The following is a 20,012-nucleotide window of genomic DNA, read 5'->3' as shown; positions in this document are numbered from 1 at the left end:
TGTAGTTGTTTTTTTGTTTTTTTTCAGCTTGTAGAACGATTCCTCTCGGGGTTTTCGTTCTTTAGTGTTCATTCATTTTTAAATTACATAATTATAATTGTTATAATTCTGTTTTGGTTACAGCTCTCCTTCCGCGAGTGTAAGTGGTTGTGAGGGCACGTGCCTGTTGTGTAATTCTTGTTCCTTTCCCTCGGGATTCCTCTTCGGAGCCTTCCCGGGGGAATGAATGTGTACTAATATTATTTGTTTTATTTTTTTACAGTTACCGATCTAGTTCGTTTCTGTAATATAGCAACGGTGTGAGCTGTCTGGTTGAGTCCTGGGGATTCGGCTGTTGCTGCCTCCCCCCTTGTATTTTCGTCAGGGGCGTGTCTCCTTCTACTGGTAGTACTCCCGTGTCGACGGACAGTTCTCCAGTTCATTTTAGAACAGTCAGGAGGCTTGCCTCCTTGGGCGGATAACTTTCCTTCCGAGTGAAGTTTTTCCTGTCCAGGCTTGAGTTTTTCCCCTTTTGGGGGGTTCTTCTCTTGCCTTTTTTTCGTGCGACTATGCTCTTGGTGCTGAGCGGTCGCACCTGCAGTTTCGCTCAAGGGGCTGGGCAACTGCAGGAGCTCCTCTTCGGAGGATTGCTCCTTTTAGGTCACTGGCTGACCAGTCTCTTCCTCGAAGTGTTTCTCTTTCGTTCGCGAGAGAGTACACTCATAGAGACTCCTCTTCGGAGGTTTCTTCTGTTGCTGTTGCTGTTGGCCTCCCTCGCCGTAAGGCCCTCCGTCCGCCTCGTCGTAAGGGCCTCTCTTCTCCCTATAAGGGTGCTTGAGGCGCCCTTTTGGATCTCCGTTTGCAGCTTACAACTCCTTTTTTCTCGATCTTCCGCCTTGGTGCAGATGGACAGCAGTCTGATCTCGTCTTCCGACGGGCAACGGTCTTCCCGACGGACAACGGTCTGCCCGACGGACAGCGGTCTTCCGACGGACATCAGTCTCCCGGCGGACAACGGTCTGCCCGACGGACAGCGGTCTTCCGACGGACATCAGTCTCCCGGCGGACAACGATCCCTTCGGGGCAAAGGGTTACCCCCACGGGGGTTCTTCCCTTACGTGTCAGGGTTTCCCTGCGCGCCCTGCTGTTCGTCAGCGCTTTCAAGATGATCTTCCCTGCGGTTCCTGTTACGTGCCCTGTGCGCCCACGTTCGCCCTCGCGATCTAGAACTTCGGTTCAGGTCGGGGTCAAGGACTCTTCTTCTTTGCGCAGGCTTCCACGCGTAGCCTTCTGCTCGTCAGCGATCATCAGCTCGTCAGCGATCATCAGCTCGTCAGCGATCATCAGCTCGCCAGCGATCATCAGCTCGTCAGCGATCATCAGCTTGCCAGCGATCTCCGGATCGCCCACGTGTGTTACAGCTGGCACGCCAACGTTCTCCAACACTTCTGAAGGAACATGGTTCGCCAGCTACTAGCTCACCTGCGCATGCTGATCGCCATCGCGCGACCCTCAGCTGCGGATGCTGATCGCCATCGCGCGACCCTCAACTGCGGATGCTGATCGCCATCGCGCGACCCTCAACTGCGGATGCTGATCGCCATCGCACGACCCTCAACTGCGGATGCTGATCGCCATCGCGCGACCCTCAACTGCGGATGCTGATCGCCATCGCGCGACCCTCAACTGCGGATGCTGATCGCCATCGCGCGACCCTCAACTGCGGATGCTGATCGCCATCGCGCGACCCTCAACAGCGCATGCTGCTCGCCATCGCACAACCCTGAGCGATCGCCCGCTTACGCATGCTGCTCCTCATCGCACAACCCTGAACGATCCCCTTCCTGCGGATGCTGATCACCATCGCACCCTTTCACGCGATCATTCACCTGCGCATGCTGCTCGCCATCGCACAACCCTGCACGATTGCCCGCTTACGCATGCTGCTCCTTATCGCACAACCCTGAACGATCGCCCTCCTGCGGATGCTGATCACCATCGCACCCTTTCACGCGATCTTTCACCTGCACATGCTGCTCGCCATCGCACAACCCTGCACGATCGCCCGCTTACGCATGCTGCTCCTCATCGCACAACCCTGAACGATCGCCCTCGTGCGGATGCTGATCACCATCGCACCCTTTCACGCGATCATTCACCTGCGCATGCTGCTCGCCATCGCACAACCCTGCACGATTGCCCGCTTACGCATGCTGCTCCTCATCGCACAACCCTGAACGCTCGCCCTCTTGCGGATGCTGATCACCATCGCACCCTATCACGCGATCATTCACCTACACATGCTGCTCGCCATCGCTTACCATCACGCGGTCATTATCGCCAGCGATCTTCTTCACCTACGCGGCAGCACGATCCCTCGCCGTCACGCCATCGCTTGCGTTCGTCGCCTCGGACACGTGTTCATTTACCTGCCCACCCTCACGCCCACTCGCCTGCGCGCCCGCGCGACCGCTCGCCTGCGCGCCCGCGCGACCGCTCGCCTGCGTGCCCGCGCGACCGCTCGCTTGCGCGCCCGCGCGACCGCTCGCCCGCGCGCCCGCGCGACCGCTCGCCTGCGCGCCCGCGCGACCGCTCGCCTGCGCGACCGCTCGCCTGCGCGCCCGCGCGACCGCTCGCCCGCGCGACCGCTCGCCTGCGCGACCGCTCGCCTGCGCGACCGCTCGCCTGCGCGACCGCTCGCCTGCGCGCCCGCGCGACCGCTCGCCTGCGCGCCCGCGCGACCGCTCGCCTGTGCGCCCGCGCGACCATTCGCCTTTGCGCGACCGTTCGCCCTCGCGCGACCATAGTTCGCGGCGAATTCCACAGCCGGTGATAGCAGCAGGGACGCGTGCTCCTAGACGGCACTCGGGATCACCTCCATCCAAGCACAGGTTGGTAGTGCAGGACGAAGACAGGTCAGTACAGCATTCCTCCCCACCTTCTTTTCAGGCAGGTACCGTCGGGTCCACTCCAAAGGATCGCCCGATCCCTTTCACCTTAGCGAGGATTTCGGACTCTGTGTCCTTGGAGCAGCAGACATGGTTTGGTCCGCTGGCACGGGCGTTAATGAGGGTTATGAAACCAGCACTCGCCGGCCAGGGTAACAAACCAGCGGCTGTCTCTCCTACGCTGAAGAGAAAGAGAGGAGTGGACTTCGTGGTGACTTCCCCCAGGGCGAAGTTGGTTTCCAAGAGGTCGGTCTCGAGGGTCCCCTCTCCTGCACGAGTACTCCCTCCTTCTCCCGCCCTGGAAGGATTTTTGGCAGGGGGCTTTCCGTTCAAGATTTCTCCATCGGACAAGGGGTGACTGCTTACCTCTTCCTCTGGGAGCTTACCAGGTTCTTTCCCTCCTCGGTTACGGCCCGAGGTCTGGTTCAAGGAAGCTACAGGAAGATCAAGGGTACTTTCCTCCTCTCGAGCTCAGACACCTTGGCCTTTCGTCGTTAAGTATCTACTTGCGGACAAGCTCGATGTTGTACCATCTGGACGCGCTGACTGAAGGCTTCCTTCGGGTGTCTCATCTGTGGAGGTCGACGACCTCAGACACCCTTCCATCCTTGAGAAGAGTTTTGTCTGTGCCCAAGGACAGAGACTTAGACAGCTGCTGTGCGGAGTAAATCGACTTCCGGTTTCACTCCTCCAAGGCGCTTTCTTCCAGACTCTGCAGGGCTCCAGCGCCCTTTTCTTTCAACCACGTCGGCCTAAGTTATCGGCTACGACAACTGGGACAAGGTGTCCAATTGCAGCTTCCTCCTGTCAGGAACAGATGGCACGGGAGACTCCCCCGGGGGGCATAGTCCTAAAAGGAGTTCACGAACTCTAGGATTGCAGGTTTTTTCGCTGGGAGGATGCTTAAGGTTACTCATCCGAATGACAGCTTCCCGATGCCCATTCCCGCACAATCTCTGTGAGTAGCCAAGGATATCGCGCCTGCCGTCTCTGTCAGCGAATTCAGTGTCTCTGAACCTCTATGCCATAGCGTCAGCAGAGTTGCCCGGTTGGGCAGAATGATCCATACCTTAGGCGAAGGTCTTCCTTGGGATCATCGACGGCTTCACCCCCGGCCCCCTCAGTCGATCCTTTCTTGTAAGGAAGGATCTGAGAGGGGATGTCCATAGTCGACCTCTCAGCCCTGATCAAGTTTTTCGAACAAACTTCGGCCAGCGTATACCAGCAGAATCGATCAGACTGGTAACGAGGCGACAGGACTCCTTTAACCCTGGATCGGAAGGACGGGTACTTTCAGTTTCCATTCCATCCATCTTCCAGGGTGCTCGTCGAATTCAGCCTAGACTGCAAGTATTCCTGCTTATGATGCAGTGTGGCTATCCCGCTGTGGCATAGCAGGTTTGTTTCCCCAGAGAACTCTCCCTGCCTTCCTCTTGGCCGCTCAGGTGCAGGCTTCCGCCTCCTCTGCTGTTTGGAGGGCTGGTCAACTCCGGTAGGCTCGGGTTTCGACCTTCTTCAGCGCCGGGACAAGCTTCCGGATGCTGACCATGAGTGTGGGCTCATGGTATTTTGCTTGGAGCCTTCTCTTCCTCTGCCTCAACATCTGGAGTATCTGGCCATGATATTGAGTCAACCGCCTTACCACATTGGAAACCCCGCTTCTCGTCCGTCCAGCGAGGTTAAGCAACGTCGGTACTTGGATGGGTGACCACCTGGGGACGCCAGATTCTGTTACCGCATCCTCCGAGCCTTCCTTTCGGTTGACTGTGGCAAGACTGAGGAGAGTCGCAGTACCTGTTCTCAGTCAAGCAGAGCTTTCAGCCCTACCTTGGAACGTTTCCTAGTTCTTCTTTCCTCATTGACCCGTCTATAGTCCGAACGGTCGCCTCAGGATAAGTTCCATGTGGGGCGATCCAAGTTCCGGTGGCTTCAGGCAATGTTTAACCGGACTCCCTGGCCCTATGGGACCAGCGGAACTATTAAACCTGCAATGGGTGTTGACCTATGGAGCCTCTTGATGGTAGTGGATATTCTCGTCCTTTCCCCACATTCTTGATGCGGTTCTCGGACTTGTCAAAGGAAAGGGGGGGGGGGGGGGCATGTTCCGGTCCAGGCCTATGGTCAAGACCTGAAGGATACCTCTCCATCATTCAGGCAGGCTTAAGGGCCTTAGTCTGGCCCCTCTTCAGATCCTACAGCTCCTGCCGAGTCGCCCCGTTGCGCGTCGACTTCATTCTAACCAGCAGGGGACGCATTTTCACACCTTCACATCTTGCAGTAGAGATACCGGGATGATTGAGATTCTCTCAATTCCACCATCGGCTCTCTCATTCCAGGCAGGGGAATGTTTCTCTCTGACTATCCGAGCAGAGCCTCATAGAGAAAGTGTACCTAGGGGTCTTTGACCTTGGGTAACCAGCAAGTGCTGGTCTGGGGGACCTGATCGCAACACCTTGGAACCTCAAGCTTCCACTAGTCTTCCCCCAGTCTCAGACCCCGAGACTCTGGCAAGATGCATTCCGGTGATGGTGGGACAAATTCGACGCCTGCGTCTTCCCTCCTTTTTGTCTGCGGACAATGGGTCTCAACAAAACCAGGTTGTCTGTCAACCTTTCAATGGGAGAGCTCCACTGGGACTATGCGCAGAACGGTTTCTGGACCCTCTGCTTCCCCTGACGGAACTCCCGGGAGAGCTTCTCCCACGGCGCAGACTACTCAAGCAACCACACTGCGACATCTCTCCCGAACCGGGGCGTCGCTTCGGCTTCATGCCTGGAGACACTACGCTTCCTCCTCTAGAAGAGACAACCCGCTACAGTCGCGGTACGGAGGTCGCGTCATCTGCGATAGTCATCCACAGGGGTCTCCCAGGCAAAGTGAAGAGTCTAAGGTGGTGGGTGCCATGGGAGATATACCTCTTCCCGTGAGGCCTCTTCTCCAGCAATAACGGTCTTACTGCCTTTCGGCGGGAGGAAACTCCTTTCCGCTCTCGGCAATGAAGCCTGTCGCTCAGCCTTTCCCTGACCTTCAGGCTTAAAGGAATAACTTTTTCCTGCCCGCTGGATCTATCCTCGCTCATGCGAAGCTACGATCGTCCCTGCCCTAGTCGGAGGAAGACCTCCAACTTGGAGCATGGCTCGGACTTTTAGTCCTTTAAGAGATCTTCTCAAGACCCTTTTACGACAGGCCTCGGATTGTATTCCGCCTTGGGTCTTCTGCTCACTCTGGCCACGGCCAGTGTGTAAACAATCTTCTTGGTCTCTTACTACTCCCCCCTTTCTAAGGAAGAGGGGAAGGCAACATTCAGGCTCGCTCCTGAGTTGTTGGCTAGACTCAGAATCTGAGGGTCCCGACCCTTCGGTCCGATTCATTCAAGATTTCGAGTCTCCATTCTGTGTGTGATGTCCCAAGACCTTCTCTTTCTTGCCAGTAAGGAATCGAGAGGTTAGCGCTGGGAACAGCTGCAGTTTGGCCTCAGTTGCAGCTGATTTGGGAACACAAGGAGGACATGGGGGGAGAGTCACCAGTATACCTCTTCAGCCCGGACTCGAGTACATTCATCTCGACCTGTCTTCAGACCCTCCCCCGTCACGTCGCCCTACAGCACGATGTTGGATACATCGCAACGTCCTCGCCTTCGAGTAATACTACTCTGTGACGCAGGTGCTACAAGCTGGAGTCTGGAAGCGTCTGATGACCTTCGCAGCCCGCTTCCTGCAGGGCGTGACCCAAAGGAGTCTCGATACGTTTTCTATCGCTCTGTGGTGGCTACACAACAGCTGGTCTAACCTCAGGCTCCTTTTTGGACAGGTAGCAGAAGGTTGAGGGCATTGTTATCAGGTTTTAGTCTGCATGAACGAAAGAAGTATGTCTGGCCCTTACTTCTTTCTTCATCATCCCCTCTACGGGGAAGCAGCATCCTGGTCTCTGCATAGCTGACCTCGAACCTCTGCAGGTAAACCATGCTTCCTTGTGTTCCGAGTATTGAGTCAATACTGTCGCGTCCCCCATACCCTGACGAGGTGGTATTGGGAACGTCCTAACCCAGAGTTCCTTCTGGAACTCCAGGTCAACTGCCTAAGACGGGTCACACTTCTTCCTTCACACACAAGCTTACGTAGGCCACATGGTTCCTTGCGGAGCAAGGAACTTGTGAGGTGCAGGGACTCCTTTTCTCGAGTGCGACTCACTCGGATTCTGAGTCCCCGGGTAAAGCCAAAGCCAGTATGGCTGGGGACTTTCCACCCTTCCTAAGGGATAAGTCACCCTTTGTAAATAGCGTGGTTTGTATTTCGGTTACGGAACAAATGACAAATTCGAAGATAATTTGTATTTTTCCTAACCATACAAACCTTAGCTATTTACACATATTTGCCCGCCAGCCCTGTCCCCCAAGACAAGTCCTACCTCTAAGTGAAAGTGAGTATTCACGTGTGTGTGAGGGGGAGGAGGGGTAGCTAGCTACCACTCCCCTACCCCCCTGCTAACTAGCGCGGGGGTAATACACCCTCGTTAAATTCTAATGGCTCGCCATTTCAGCTACGCTAAAAGTAATAACCCTTTGTAAATAGCTAAGGTTTGTATGGTTAGGAAAAATACAAATTATCTTCGAATTTGTCATATTAATCCGTTTCTCCGCTGTTCCTCCTTCCCTACAGGGAACTTGGTCTATCAGCGTAGGGAACATGGGAGTTTAGTTGACCACGGTCTCTCTCTCTCCTTGAGGTCGTTCACCCTTTTATTTCTTCTACGTATTACGGTAGTTTCCTTCCCGTTGCGGGTTGAGTTGCTACTCCATTTATTTTGTCTCAATTATTTTTGATCAAATCTAATTGTATTTGTTAACTTTTCAGCTTCTGTGTAGAACGCTTCCCTTCGGGGTTCATTCGTTCTTACTATTAGTGAACATTCTTAGATGAATTACATAATTATAATTGTTATAATTCTGTTTTGTTACAGTTATCCGCCTTCCCCCCCTTCCCGTGAGTGTCAGTGGGGGAGGAGGGCGCATTCCTGGTGCGTAATTCTTATGTTCTTTCCCCTCAGGGGTTCCTCTTCGGAGTTCCCCCGGGGGAATTAATGTCAACTAATTGTTTTATTTTCACAGTTAACTATCTAGTTTTTCGTTTGCCTAATGTGCCAACGAAGCAGAGCTATCCTGTTGGGGCCTGGGGAGTCTGCTGTTGCCGCCTCCTCTACGACTTCGTCATGGGCGTGTTCCCTTCTCCTAGAAGTTCTCCTGTGACAACTGTCAGCTCCTTAGTTCATTTAGAACGCTCAGGAGGTTCGCCTCCATGGGTGGGTAACTTCCCTTCCGAGGGAGGTTCCCTTCCCAGGTATGAGTTTTTTCCCCTTCAAGGGGGGGGCACCTTCTCTTACCTTAATATTTTCTGGTCCTCGGGCGGTTATGCTCTTGGTGCTGAGCGACCGCTTTTGTAACCATGCTCAAGGGTCTGAGCGGTTGCAAGGCCGGACCATGGAGTTCGTGCGATTATGCTCTTGGTGCTGAGCGGTCGCACATGCAGCTACGCTCAAGGGGCTGAGCAGCTGCAGGAGCTCCTCTTCGTAGGGTTGCTCTTTATGGTTAGCTTGCTGATCCAACGGCCCTAGGGGTGCCTTCATCATTTCTTCCTGTCTCTTCTACGAAGTGTTCACCTCTCTCGTTCGCGAGAGAGGACACTCATAGAGACTCCTCTTCGGAGGACTCACCTGCTGTTGTTGCTAAAGGTTCAGTTTCCCCCTCCGAACATCCTTCAAGGGGGCAGCTGAGTCCAACAGTCTCTCCTGCGAGTGTCTCTCCCCCTCGGGGGAGTTCACTAACAGAATCCTCTTCGGAGGACTGATGATGGTGCTCCTGTCCGTGGTCGTCTTCATCTTCAGCCGCAGAGGATCCTCCTCGACGAGAACAGACCGTTGCAGCTGCTTTGCTACTCCTGTCGACAGTTTGTTCGCGATCTCCGACACCTGCCAGATCTTCTTGTCTTCCTTCTCCATTCCTGGATGCAGAAGCGCAGTGGGCGCCACTCCTCCCCGTTTTCCAAACGGGCACCAGTCCCTTCGTGGCAAAGGGCTTATCTCACAATGTGAGTAAGTCCCTTTTGTGCCAGGTGTTTACCTGTGCAACCTCGTTCTCCTGCGCGAGTAGTTCGCAAATGCTCTCCTGCTGTGAACCAGACTTCTGCTGAATCAACACTCCAGCGACCTCCTGTAGCTGAGTCTCGCCGTAGATCTCCTGATCGCCAACTCTTCTGAGACCTTCTGTGCGGCTACGCGCCATGTGCACCAACGGTCTCCTGAACGCCCACGATCGCCTGCTCGCCGGCGCACATCTGATCGCCCTTTTCTGATGTGCGCAATGTGCGCCAACGTTCGCCCTCGCGCCCACGATCTCCGGATCTGGGCGCAAGCAGGGAGATTATTTCTTCACTGAACTCCACGTTCACCTGCTCGCCAGCACGCATCTGGGCCCCTCTTTCCTGATGTGTGCAATACGTGCCAACGTTCGCCCACGCGCCCACGATCTTCGGATCTGGGCGCAGGCAAGGAGTTTATTCCTTCACCTCCTCGCCGACGATCTCTCTGGTTCTGCACCCTCGCTGATATCGTCTGGCCGCGCATATCTTCTGGCCACGCAAGTACGCTCCTACGATCTCCTGGTTCCTGCCTCGTCGCGGGCAGTTCAAGAAGTTCCTACGCTAGCGCACAGGCGCTCACAGGTTCTTCTGGACTCGCAGCGCCCTTCTGAAGTTTCGCGCCAAGCGTGCTCACGGGCGGTTCCAATTCCAGCGCGCCAACGCGCCAGCACGCTTCTACTTCACACCGCGCTACCCAGGAGACACCTAAGCTAGCACACGGGCGCCCACAGGCACCCCTGGGCTCTCCTTACGTGCCAGCAATCTCCTACGCGTCCGCGCGATTCTTCGCCTGTGCGCAAGCGTTTTCAATGCGCCAACGCTTCAATCGTCGTAGGTTTCCTACGCGCCCACGAGTTAACTCTCCTGTACGCGATCGGTCGCTACGCGCCACCGCTCGCCAACGCGCCATCGCTCGCCAACGTGCCATCGCTTGCCAACGTGCCTTCGCCCGCCTACGAGCCATCGCTCGCCAAGACGCGCCATCACTCGTCAGCGCGCCATCGCTCGCTTACGCGCCATCGCTTGCTTTCGCGCCATCGCTCTCCCAGCCTCCTGCGCTCGCCCTTACGACCGCGCGCCACACGCCCGCGCGCCAACACGCCCGCGCGCCCACACGCCCGCGCGCCCACGCGCTCTCGTGCCCACGCGCTTTCGTGCCCACGCACATGCGCGCCCGCGCGCGAACCAACGGTTTTCCATCGTGCGAGCACCAGCGTGATTCCCGCCAGTGAGCCATCGCTCGCCAACGCGCCATCGCTCGCCTACGCACCATCGGTCTCCCGACCGCCAGCGCTCACCCTTACAACTGCGCTCGCCCTTACAACCGCGCTCGCCCTCACCTGCGCGCCCACGTGCACTTTCGCCTGCGCACTCTCGCGCCTACGCGCGCACGGGCGCACCCACGTTCGCCCGCGCGCGAACCAACGATTTACCATCGCGCGGGCGCCAGGGCGATTTCGACCACGATTCCCGTTGGGTTTTCGCAACACGGGCAACCTGGCGAGTCTTCTGGAGCGCGTACTTCCAGATCACGATCTTCACCCCGTAAACGCAGAGCATGGCACGTGCAAGAGCAGGAAGAATCTTCAGAGAGGTCTGGGCAACATTCTTCTCCTTCTTTTCAGACAGGCCCCATCATCTCTACTCCTCAGGATCGTTCGATTCCCTTCCCCCCAGCGGAAGTCGCTGACAGTGCGTCTGTCAGCCGTCAGCAGAGGAGGTACTTCGAGATCATGGGGGAACCTGGTTTAGCCCTTCCTCTCCACCATTCCGTGGAAGGGGCTTACTAGGGAGTTTTTTTCTCGAGAAATTCTCCGCCCGGCAGGTGACTTTCTCGTCTTCGGAGATCTTAAGCCAGGAGAAAGCCGCAAAGTGTGCCATGCAGGCCACTTCGTGGCTGGTCTTCTGGCTTGGATCTCTGGGCATCCTGTTGCGATCCGATAATTTGTCCAAGGAGAGCTCCAGGAAGGCCATGGAAACTTTCCTCCTCTCGGGCACGAGCACCATCGTTTCCCGGCTCACCAAGTTTCGAACTTGTGGGCAAACTCGATGTTGAAGCATTGAGATGCAGTGACCGAGAGGTTCCTCTCGGAAGTCCCAACCATGGATGTCGGCAAGCTCAGACACTCTTCCACCCTTGGAAAGACCTTGTTTTGAGCCCAAGGATGGGGAATGGACAGCTGAGAGGTGGAGAATGTCGAATCACGATTCGCTCCTCCAAAGGCGCTTACATCCAGACCCTACAAGCCTCCAGCGCCTCAACAACAACTGCCTCGTCAGCCTAGGACATCGGAACCGGCCCCGGCAGCTAAGACAAGGTGTCTAAACAGCAGCCCCCTCCTGTCAGAGACAAAAAGGGCGGGAAGTCCTCCTGGGGAGGCAATAATCCTGAGGGAGCGGCCGAGGCCGCAAACGCTAGGATTGGCAACCCCCTGCATGGTCCCTAGTAGGGGGATGCCTAAGGTTGCGTGCTCAGGTGGCAACAACTCGGGGGCCGATTCCTGCACGATATCCGTGATCAGCCAAGGATATCGCGTCCTGTTCTTTACATCTCTACCTCCACTGACAGCGAATCCAGCGTTGCTGAGCTCTTATGCCATGGGTTCGGCAAAGGGGCTAGCACTTCGGACAGAAATCGAGTCCATGCTCTAGAAGTATGCTCTCCAAAAGGTCATCGACGGCTTCCCCCCCCCGGCTTCTTCAGTCGACTTTTTCTTGTAAGAAAGCGTCGGAAGGCTGGAAACCTGTCTCGACCTCTCAGCCCTGAACAAGTTTGTCGAGTTTGTCGTTTAGCATGGAACAGCAGAGTCAATCAGGCTTGTAGTGAGACCACAAGACTTCATGTGCACACTGGATCTGAAGGACGAGTACTTCCAGATCCCAATCCATCCGTCTTCCAGGAAGTACTTGAAATTCAGCCTAGACAACAAGTTATACCAGTTCAAGGTGCTGTGTTTCGATCTCTCCACAGCACCACTGCAGGTGTCCATCAGAATGTTCACCCTGTTATCTTTATGGCCACACAGGAGCGGCATCCGTCTCCTTCGCTTTCTGGATGACTGGCTAACCCAGGCAGTCTCGGAATCGACCCTTCTTCGACACCAAGACGAGCTTCTGGGACTTTGCCAAGATCTAGGGATCATGGTAATTCTCGAGAAGTCTTCTCTGCTTCCATCTCAACAACTGGTATATCTAGGCATGATATTAGACTCCAATCTCCAAGCCTTCCCATCAGATGACAGGATAGCAAGGCTGAGGAGAGTCGCAGAACCTTTCCTCAGACTAGGAGAGCTTCCAGCCCAACCTTGGTTACGCCTCCTAGGTCACCTTTCCTCCTTGGCCAGGCCAGTTCCAACGGCCGCCTCAGGATGAGATCCCTGCATCGGCGGCCTAAGTCCCGGTGGAATCAAGACAACGATTCCCTGGACATTCTGGTCCCTTTTGGGACCTGCGGAACGAATGGACCTGCAGTGGTAGTTGACCTACGGGAACCTTTGCAAGGGAATAGATCTTCTCATCCTTCCCCCGCATTTGATGCTGTTCTCGGACTCGTCAAAACAAGGGGGGGTGGGGGGGGTGGCACGTTCTGAATCAGGCGTATGGTCAGAACCAGAAGGGTACCTCCACATCAATCTGGTAGGAATTAAGGCCGTATTCTGGCCCTTCAACACTTCCAACAGACCCTGGCGAGTCACTCCGTGAACGACAACTTTCTCATCTTGCAGTAGAGATACTGAGATGAACCGAAGTCCACTCAATACCCTATCGGCTCGCTTCATTCCAGACAAAGGAATGTGCTCTCCGACAGTCTGAGCAGGGCCTCACAGATAGAGAGTACCGAGTGGTCTTCGGCCCCCCTTGGTAGCCAACAAGTCCTGACCTTGTGGACCTGTTTGCGACAGCTTTGAATTTTCAAGCTGCCGCTGTACTACTCCCAGTCCCAGACCCCAAGGCACTCTGGCAAGATGCCTTCTTACACGGTGGGACAACATCGACGTCTACGTCTTCCCACCGTTCTGTCTGTTGAGAAGGGGGCTCAACAAGACCAGACTATCGGTCAACCTGTCGATGACTCTGATAGCTCCGCAGCGGCGTCATGCAGATTGGTTCCTGGATCTTCTGCATCTCCTGACGGAACTCCTGAGAGAGCTTCCCCCACGACACGAGCTACTCAAACAACCACACTGCAACATCTACCACAAGCCGTAGCATCGCTTCGGCTTCACGCCTGGAGACCATCCAGCATCTCTTCACAGAGAGAGGCGTTCCGCAACAAGTTGCGGAGCGGATGTCTCGACACCTGCGAAAGTCATCCGCAGGGGTCTACCAGGCGAAGTGAAGAGTCTTCTGTGGTTGGTGTCGTGGGAGAGGTACCTCTCCCCTTGATGCCACTATTCCAGCATAGCGGTGGAAGCCTATTGCTCAGCCTTAAGCCTTAAGCCCGGCCTTCAGGCTGAAAGGAATAGACATTTCCTCCTCGCTGGATCTTTCTTCGCTCATACGAAACTGCGAACTTACCTGCCCCCAGTCGGAAGTGAGACCTCCTCCATGGAACATGGTTCGGGTTCTTAGGGCTCTTAAGAGATCTCCTTGCGAACCATTACGCCAGGCTTCTGATCGTCACCGGTCTTGGAAGACGGTGCTCCTGCTCGCTCTGGCCTCGGCCAAGCGTGTCAGCGAACTTCTTGGTCTCTCGTACGGCGTCGCCCATTCAAGAGGATAGGTGGAGGTAACGTTCAGGTTTGTCCCTGAGTTGGTTACTAGACTCAAAATCTTGGAGTCCCGGCCTTCGGTCGACTCCTTCAGGATTTCGAGTCTCCGTTCTGTAACAGATGACCCAGACCTTCTCCTACAATGCCCAGTAAGGAGTCGGAGGGGTTATCTTAAAGAACAGCTGCAGTTCGTCCTCACGTGCAAGCCCTGTTTTGGAGCACAGGGAGGACGGAGAGGAGGGTCATCAAGAATGCCTTTTCAGCCTGGACTCAAAGGGTCATCCATCACACCCTGAATCCAGATCCTCCTCCGTCACGTCGCCTTAGAGCACACGATGTCAGAGGCATCGCAACGTCCCTGGCCTTCAAGAGAAACTACTCTGTGACGCAGGTGCTACAAGCTGGAGTCTGGAAGCGTCTAACGACCTTCACAGCCCACTACCTGCAGAACGTGACCCACAGGAGCCTCGATACGTTGTCTATCGGCCCTATGGTGGCTACACAACAGCTGGTCTAACCTCAGGCTCCTTAATGGACAGGTAGCAGAAGGTTGAGGGCATTGTTATCCGGTTTTAGACTGCATGAATGAAAGAAGTATGTCTGGCTCTTACTTCTTTCTTCATCCTCCCCTCTCTTGGGGAAAGCAGCATCCTGGGTTCTCTGCATAGCTGACCTCAAACCTCTACAGGTAAACCATGCTTCCTTGTGTTCCTAGTATTAAGTTAATACTGTCGCGTCCCCCATATCCTGACGAGGTGGTATTGGGAACGTCCTAGCCTAGAATTCCAGCTAAAGGACTTCAGGTCGACTTCCTAGGACAAGTCACACTTCTTCCCTCCACACCCAAGCTTATGTAGGCCGCACGTTTCTTGCGTAGCAAGAAACTTGCTAGGTGCAGGGACTCTTTTTTTCGAGTGCTGCTCACTCGGATTGAGTCCCCGGGTAAGCCAAAGCCAGTAAGGCTGGGGACTTTCCACCCTTCCTAAGGGTAAGTCACCCTATGTAAATAGCGTGGTTTGTATTTCGGTTACAGAACAAATGACAAATTTGGAGATAATTTGTATTTTTCCTAACCATACAAACCTTAGCTATTTACACATATTTGCCCGCCAGCCCTGTCCCCCAAGGCAAGTCCTACCTCTAAGTGAAGTGAAGCAGTTCACCGGTGTGTGAGGGGGTGAGGGGTACCTAGCTACTACTCCCCTACCCCCTTGCTAACTAGCGCGGGGGTAATACACTCTCGTTAAATTCTAATGGCTTGTCATTTCAGCTACGCCGAAAGTAAATCCTATGTAAATAGCTAAGGTTTGTATGGTTAGGAAAAATACAAATTATCTCCGAATTTGTCATTTTAATTCACTGCGAATATCTACTGTAGTCATATATACCTTAAGGAAGCTACTGAAGGAACCTTCCATCAGGACAACATGGCTATCTCACCCAAAAATAGATTTTTTGTTTCGCTCAAAATCCGTTTTATATATATATATATATATATATATATATATATATATATATATATATGTGTGTGTGTGTGTATGTGTGTGTTGTATGTTTCCTTTTCAGTGTTTGTGCTGTGCATGTGATAACATATACGGCAGGTTCTCAAGACACTTGTGCAAGGCTGGGGAACCTTCCCTTCCGACCTCTCCCCCCTTGTCCATTGGTCTTCCCGTCGGCGGATAACCTGCCGTTGACTCGGCCGCCACCGCAGGGGAATCGTCATCGTTTGGACTCTCCTCGTTCAACTGTTGTCTTCGCCTTTCCCTCTTCCACGGGAAACATATGGATTACTGAGGGAAGGGAGTGTGGCCTTTCAGAGCTTGATTTTGGTCTTTTTCTTCTCAAGGCTGTTCACTTTTCATGGGCTTCCGACAGTATACCTTTCCCGTTCGCATGTTAGGTTACCCTTCCTATTGTTTTTCTTAATTAAGTGAAATTATATTTGTTTGTAATTTGACTTTTCACTTTCTTCACCGTGGGGAACACTTCCCTTCAGAGGATCAGTGGTTCTTCTTCTTAGTGAATATTTTTAGCTGATTTAAATAATTGTAATTTTTGTTTTATTACAGTTATTCTCCGTTCTCTAATCCCGTCGATGTCGAACCTGGGAAGGGAGGGCGTACTTCTTATTTTATGTTTGTTCCCTCGGTGGTCTCCTTTCCCGTCGCGGACTAGGTGTTCCTCACGAGAGAGTTTTTTGTTACATAATTTATTTTGTTTTTCCTCAGTTAGCGATGCAGTTCTTTGTTCGACTAAGAGAGCCGACGAAGTAAAACTGTTCGGTTCATGCCTGGGGAATCTGCTTGCACTGCCGTCCCCCTGAGGGCATCATCAGGGACGTCTTCCCTTCTCCTTAGAAGTACGACCGTGGTAGCTCCTGATCATCACTTCATCTTCGAGAAACTAGCTCTGGCTATGCTTCCTCAGGCAGTGCTCTTGGCAGATCATCTTAGAGCGCTGCCAGGAGGTTCGCCTCCAGGGGTTGGACTACTTTCCCTTCAGAGGGAGAGTTTTCCTCCCCAGGTGTGGGGTTGTTTCTCCCTTCTGAGGGAGAATTTCCCTGCATCTTCCTTTATCACTTCATCTTCTCCAACTGCTGTTTTTTGCTGTCTTCGCCTAGACTATGCTCCCCTCTTGCTGAGTCTCTCTTCCTTTGGGGTCGGAGCATAGTCTTAGGCAAGCCTCTCCTGCGAAGTGATCACCTCTCTCGTTCACAAGAGGGGCCACTCATAGAGACTCCTCTTCGGAGGATTGCTACTGCTGAAGGTCAGCTTGCTCAAAGGACGTCATCCCTTCTCCTTTAAAGTATGTCTTCACTTCGGGTGAAGAGACGCCTCTTTGATTCTTCAGCAACGCAGCCTTCCCCTGTAGAGGAGCATCCTCTTCCATTGTCTTCAGGCCTGTTCTTGGACCTCCTGATGACGCTGCAGCTAGTCTGCAGACTTCGGTCCTGGACTCTTCTGTGGATCGTTCGGGATCTCCATTGGTGGATGTTTGCCCTTCCAAAGGGCACATCCCGGTTCCTGATCGTCCTACCAGCCGACCTGCCGTTGCTGTTCCTCTCTAGTACAGCCTCTTGAGGCCCTACCTAAGCGTGCAGCTGCGCGCCAACGCTCTTCAGTGCGCCAGTGCCCTGCCGCCGTTCCTGCACAGAGGATATGTTACGAGATCTTGAATGAACCTTTGTTCCGTAACTGGAATACAAACCACGCTATTTAATAGGGGTATTACTTTCGGGGTAGCTGAAATGATGAGCCATTAAAATTTAATGAGGGTTAACTACCCATACCGCTAGTTAGCGAGGGTAGGGGAGGGTAGCTTGGTACCGCCGCCCCCTCCCCCCCCCCTTACACACCTGTGATTGAGCTCACTTTGCTTTCGGCTCGGATGGTGAACGGACGTTGCGGCTCTTCATCCTCGCCGTATATTGGCAGCCATTAATGACTTTTGCTTTTTCTTTTCTCTTAGTGTGTGTTTGTGAAGTTGACTTTTACGACCATGCGCACCTGCCCTGGACTCTCCGGCCGCCCTTGTGGAACTTTTATGTCGGCGGCCGAGACAGATCGTCACACCCTTTGTCCTATATGCAGATGTCAACGGTGTGATAGTGTAAATAAGTGTAATGAGTGTGTTGAGTGGTCTTCCTCCCTGTGGGAGTGGTTTTGACGACAACGGAAGAAGTCCAAGTGGGATATCTTCTTCGAAGGTTCCTTCGAGGGAGAAAAACCCAAGGCCTCTTCTTCAGTCTCCCGACCCTCCTCCGAAGCTCCTACTCGTTCGGCCTCTCACGAGAGACTGTCAAATAGTAGCGTAGACCAAGTTAATGTCGGCCAACCTCGGTCCTCGAGAGATGGTCTTGCTTCTTCTAGCGAAGCGGCCCCACCTCTTCCCCAGGATGAGGTCTTGTCACTAACCTCTTTGTTGCAGATTTGGTCTTCCTTGGGACTCACGGGTCCGCCCTCCAAGGAAGCTTTGCTGCAGTTCATCCGAATGGGTGCTTCTGTTCAGCATTCCTCGTTGCTGTCAGAGGTAGATCCTCTGGCCATCGTCGACGTTGTAGTGTCAGAGGTGTAACACTTAATGTCATCCGACTCCTCTGGCCCTCTGGACTTTCCAGCGGTTGCTGCCAACTTAGTTTCCCTCGTACCTGAACATCCTTCGAGGGGAAACTAAGTCCAATGTCTGTTTCTCCTGCACGTGTTTCTTCCCCTCGGGGGAGTTCACTCATAGAGACTCCTCTTCGGAGGACTGCTGCGGCGCACGGTCAGCTTGCTGATGCAACGGCCCCCAGAGGGCGCCTTCGTCGGAAAGCTCGTCCTTCACTTTGCCTTAGAGGTCTCCCTTCACTGTCGGTGAAGAGGCGCCTCTGTGGTTCGTCTGCTTCGTCGTCGCAGCAGTCCCCTGCAGAGGAGCCTCCGCTGCAGTCATCGGACCCTCGACGATTGACCATCACTGCTCCTGTGACTTCGGTCCTGGACCTCAGTGCGGATTGTTCATGATCCCCATCGGTGGATGCTTGCCTCCCTACAAAGAGCACATCCCAGTTCCTGACCATCCACCCTTCAGACCTGCTGACCTTCTATCACCGTTCCTGTCACCGGTAAAGCCTCTTGAGGCTGTACCAAAGTGCGCAGCTGCGTGCCATCGCCCTGCAGCCTGCCAACCTACAGGACCTCCCCATCCCCGCTAAATAGTGGAATGGGTAATTAACCCCCGCTAAATTTTAATGGTTCGTCCTTTCAGCTTTGTCGAAAATAATACCCCTAATAGATAGCTAAAGGTTTGTATCGTTAGGAAAAATACAAATTCCAGTATCTACAAATATGTCTTTTTGGCTAGTTTTCAGCATTCTCGTAAATAGTAGCCATTGTAAAGAGCTCATTGTTCCCATACTTTGGAAAAATACAAATTATTTCCAAATTTCTAATTTTTACTTTCTTAAATTGTAAAAGTTGAACTTCATAGTATTACTTTCCAGCAAAGCTTAGTTTTGTTAAAACTCTATTGTCTTTGTATTTAATTACTAAGCACAATCACTTGAGTTCTTGCTATTGATATACTGTGCAATAATAAAGAAAGCTAATAATATAAAGATATAAAAGAATTATACAATATTCATAAATGCTGGAGCAGCTTTAATTCTGAAAAAATTCAAGTTATAGATTAATTTTCTCTGCTGACGCTGAAAGACGCCATTAAAGAAACATAAGCCGTGTATGAGAAACGACGAGATATTATTCTTAACATTAATTTACATGTGTATACTTTTGCAGGTGTGTGTGCTTTTTGAGGTCCTTACAGTACATGCTGCAGATGACCTGTGTTCACATATTACTGAAACCAGCAATTGTATCAAAAGTTATACGTGCGATGACAAAGGAAACTCCTTTTATATATGGGAAAACTGTGCCGTGAATGAGGTCTTGTTTACTGTTGATAGTAAGTTTCTTGATTTACAAGTGAGTGTAATAATCTTGATTTAGCAAAAGTATTTTTATTCTGACACTGAATACAAACCCTTTCACTATTTATAGGGATTATACTTTTGGCGAATCTGGAAGACTAGCCATAAGACTTTTAGTGAGGTGTAACTACCTCAGTGCTAGTTAGCAGAGGGTAGGGGATAGCCGGCTACCAGCTCTCACACACACTTGTGATGTCTTGCCATTTTTGCTTTTGCCTCGTCCTAGAACGAATGCGTTTGACTGCCATTTGACATTCTTTCTTTTTGCTTTTTCAGATGGGCTTGTTTCATCTTGCCATCCATCATCGGACCTGTACGGGACCAAAGCGGCACTCACGCGGGACCTTCATGTCCTCTTCAGAGACCGACCCTCATTCGTTGTGTTCAGCCTGGCGAGGATGGCGTTATGCGCAGGATGACACCTCCGAGGAATATCAAGAGTGGTCTTCCTTGCTGTGAGAAAGATTTAGGCAGCGGCGCAAGAGGAAGTTTAAGAGGGATTCTTCACCTTCGGGGTCTTCCTTGAAGTCGAAGAAACCTCTGACATCTTCCTTGATCACCCAATCTGTTCCTGAAGCTCCTGCTTGATCGGTCTCTTATGGGAAACGGTCAAACAGGAGTGTTGACCCATTAACACCTGGTAAACTCTGGGGTTCAAGGGACAGTGCTGCTTCTCTTAGAGAAGCAGCAACGTCGTTCTCTCGGGGGTAGCCCTCTTTTGCTTTGATTTCTTCCGGCGTAAATACAAACCCTCCGCTATTTATAGGGGTAT

The 20,012-nt window shown here is 53.0% G+C and overlaps 1 protein-coding gene across 2 annotated transcripts in view; it reads left to right on the top strand.

Annotated features, from left to right (window-relative positions):
* Positions 1 to 20,012, top strand: part of LOC137617197 (cadherin EGF LAG seven-pass G-type receptor 2-like) — a 581,094-nt gene that overhangs the window by 131,175 nt on the left and 429,907 nt on the right. For both annotated transcript variants that reach the window (XM_068347094.1, XM_068347095.1), the window contains exon 2: positions 19,050 to 19,215. In XM_068347094.1, the coding sequence (XP_068203195.1) occupies positions 19,050 to 19,215 (166 nt within the window). The remainder of the gene's footprint in view (positions 1 to 19,049; positions 19,216 to 20,012) is intronic.

The sequence above is a fragment of the Palaemon carinicauda genome, chromosome 23 (assembly GCF_036898095.1).
Source record: "Palaemon carinicauda isolate YSFRI2023 chromosome 23, ASM3689809v2, whole genome shotgun sequence".
Taxonomy (NCBI): Eukaryota; Metazoa; Arthropoda; class Malacostraca; order Decapoda; family Palaemonidae; genus Palaemon; species Palaemon carinicauda.
This window is presented reverse-complemented; position numbering and strand designations above follow the sequence as displayed.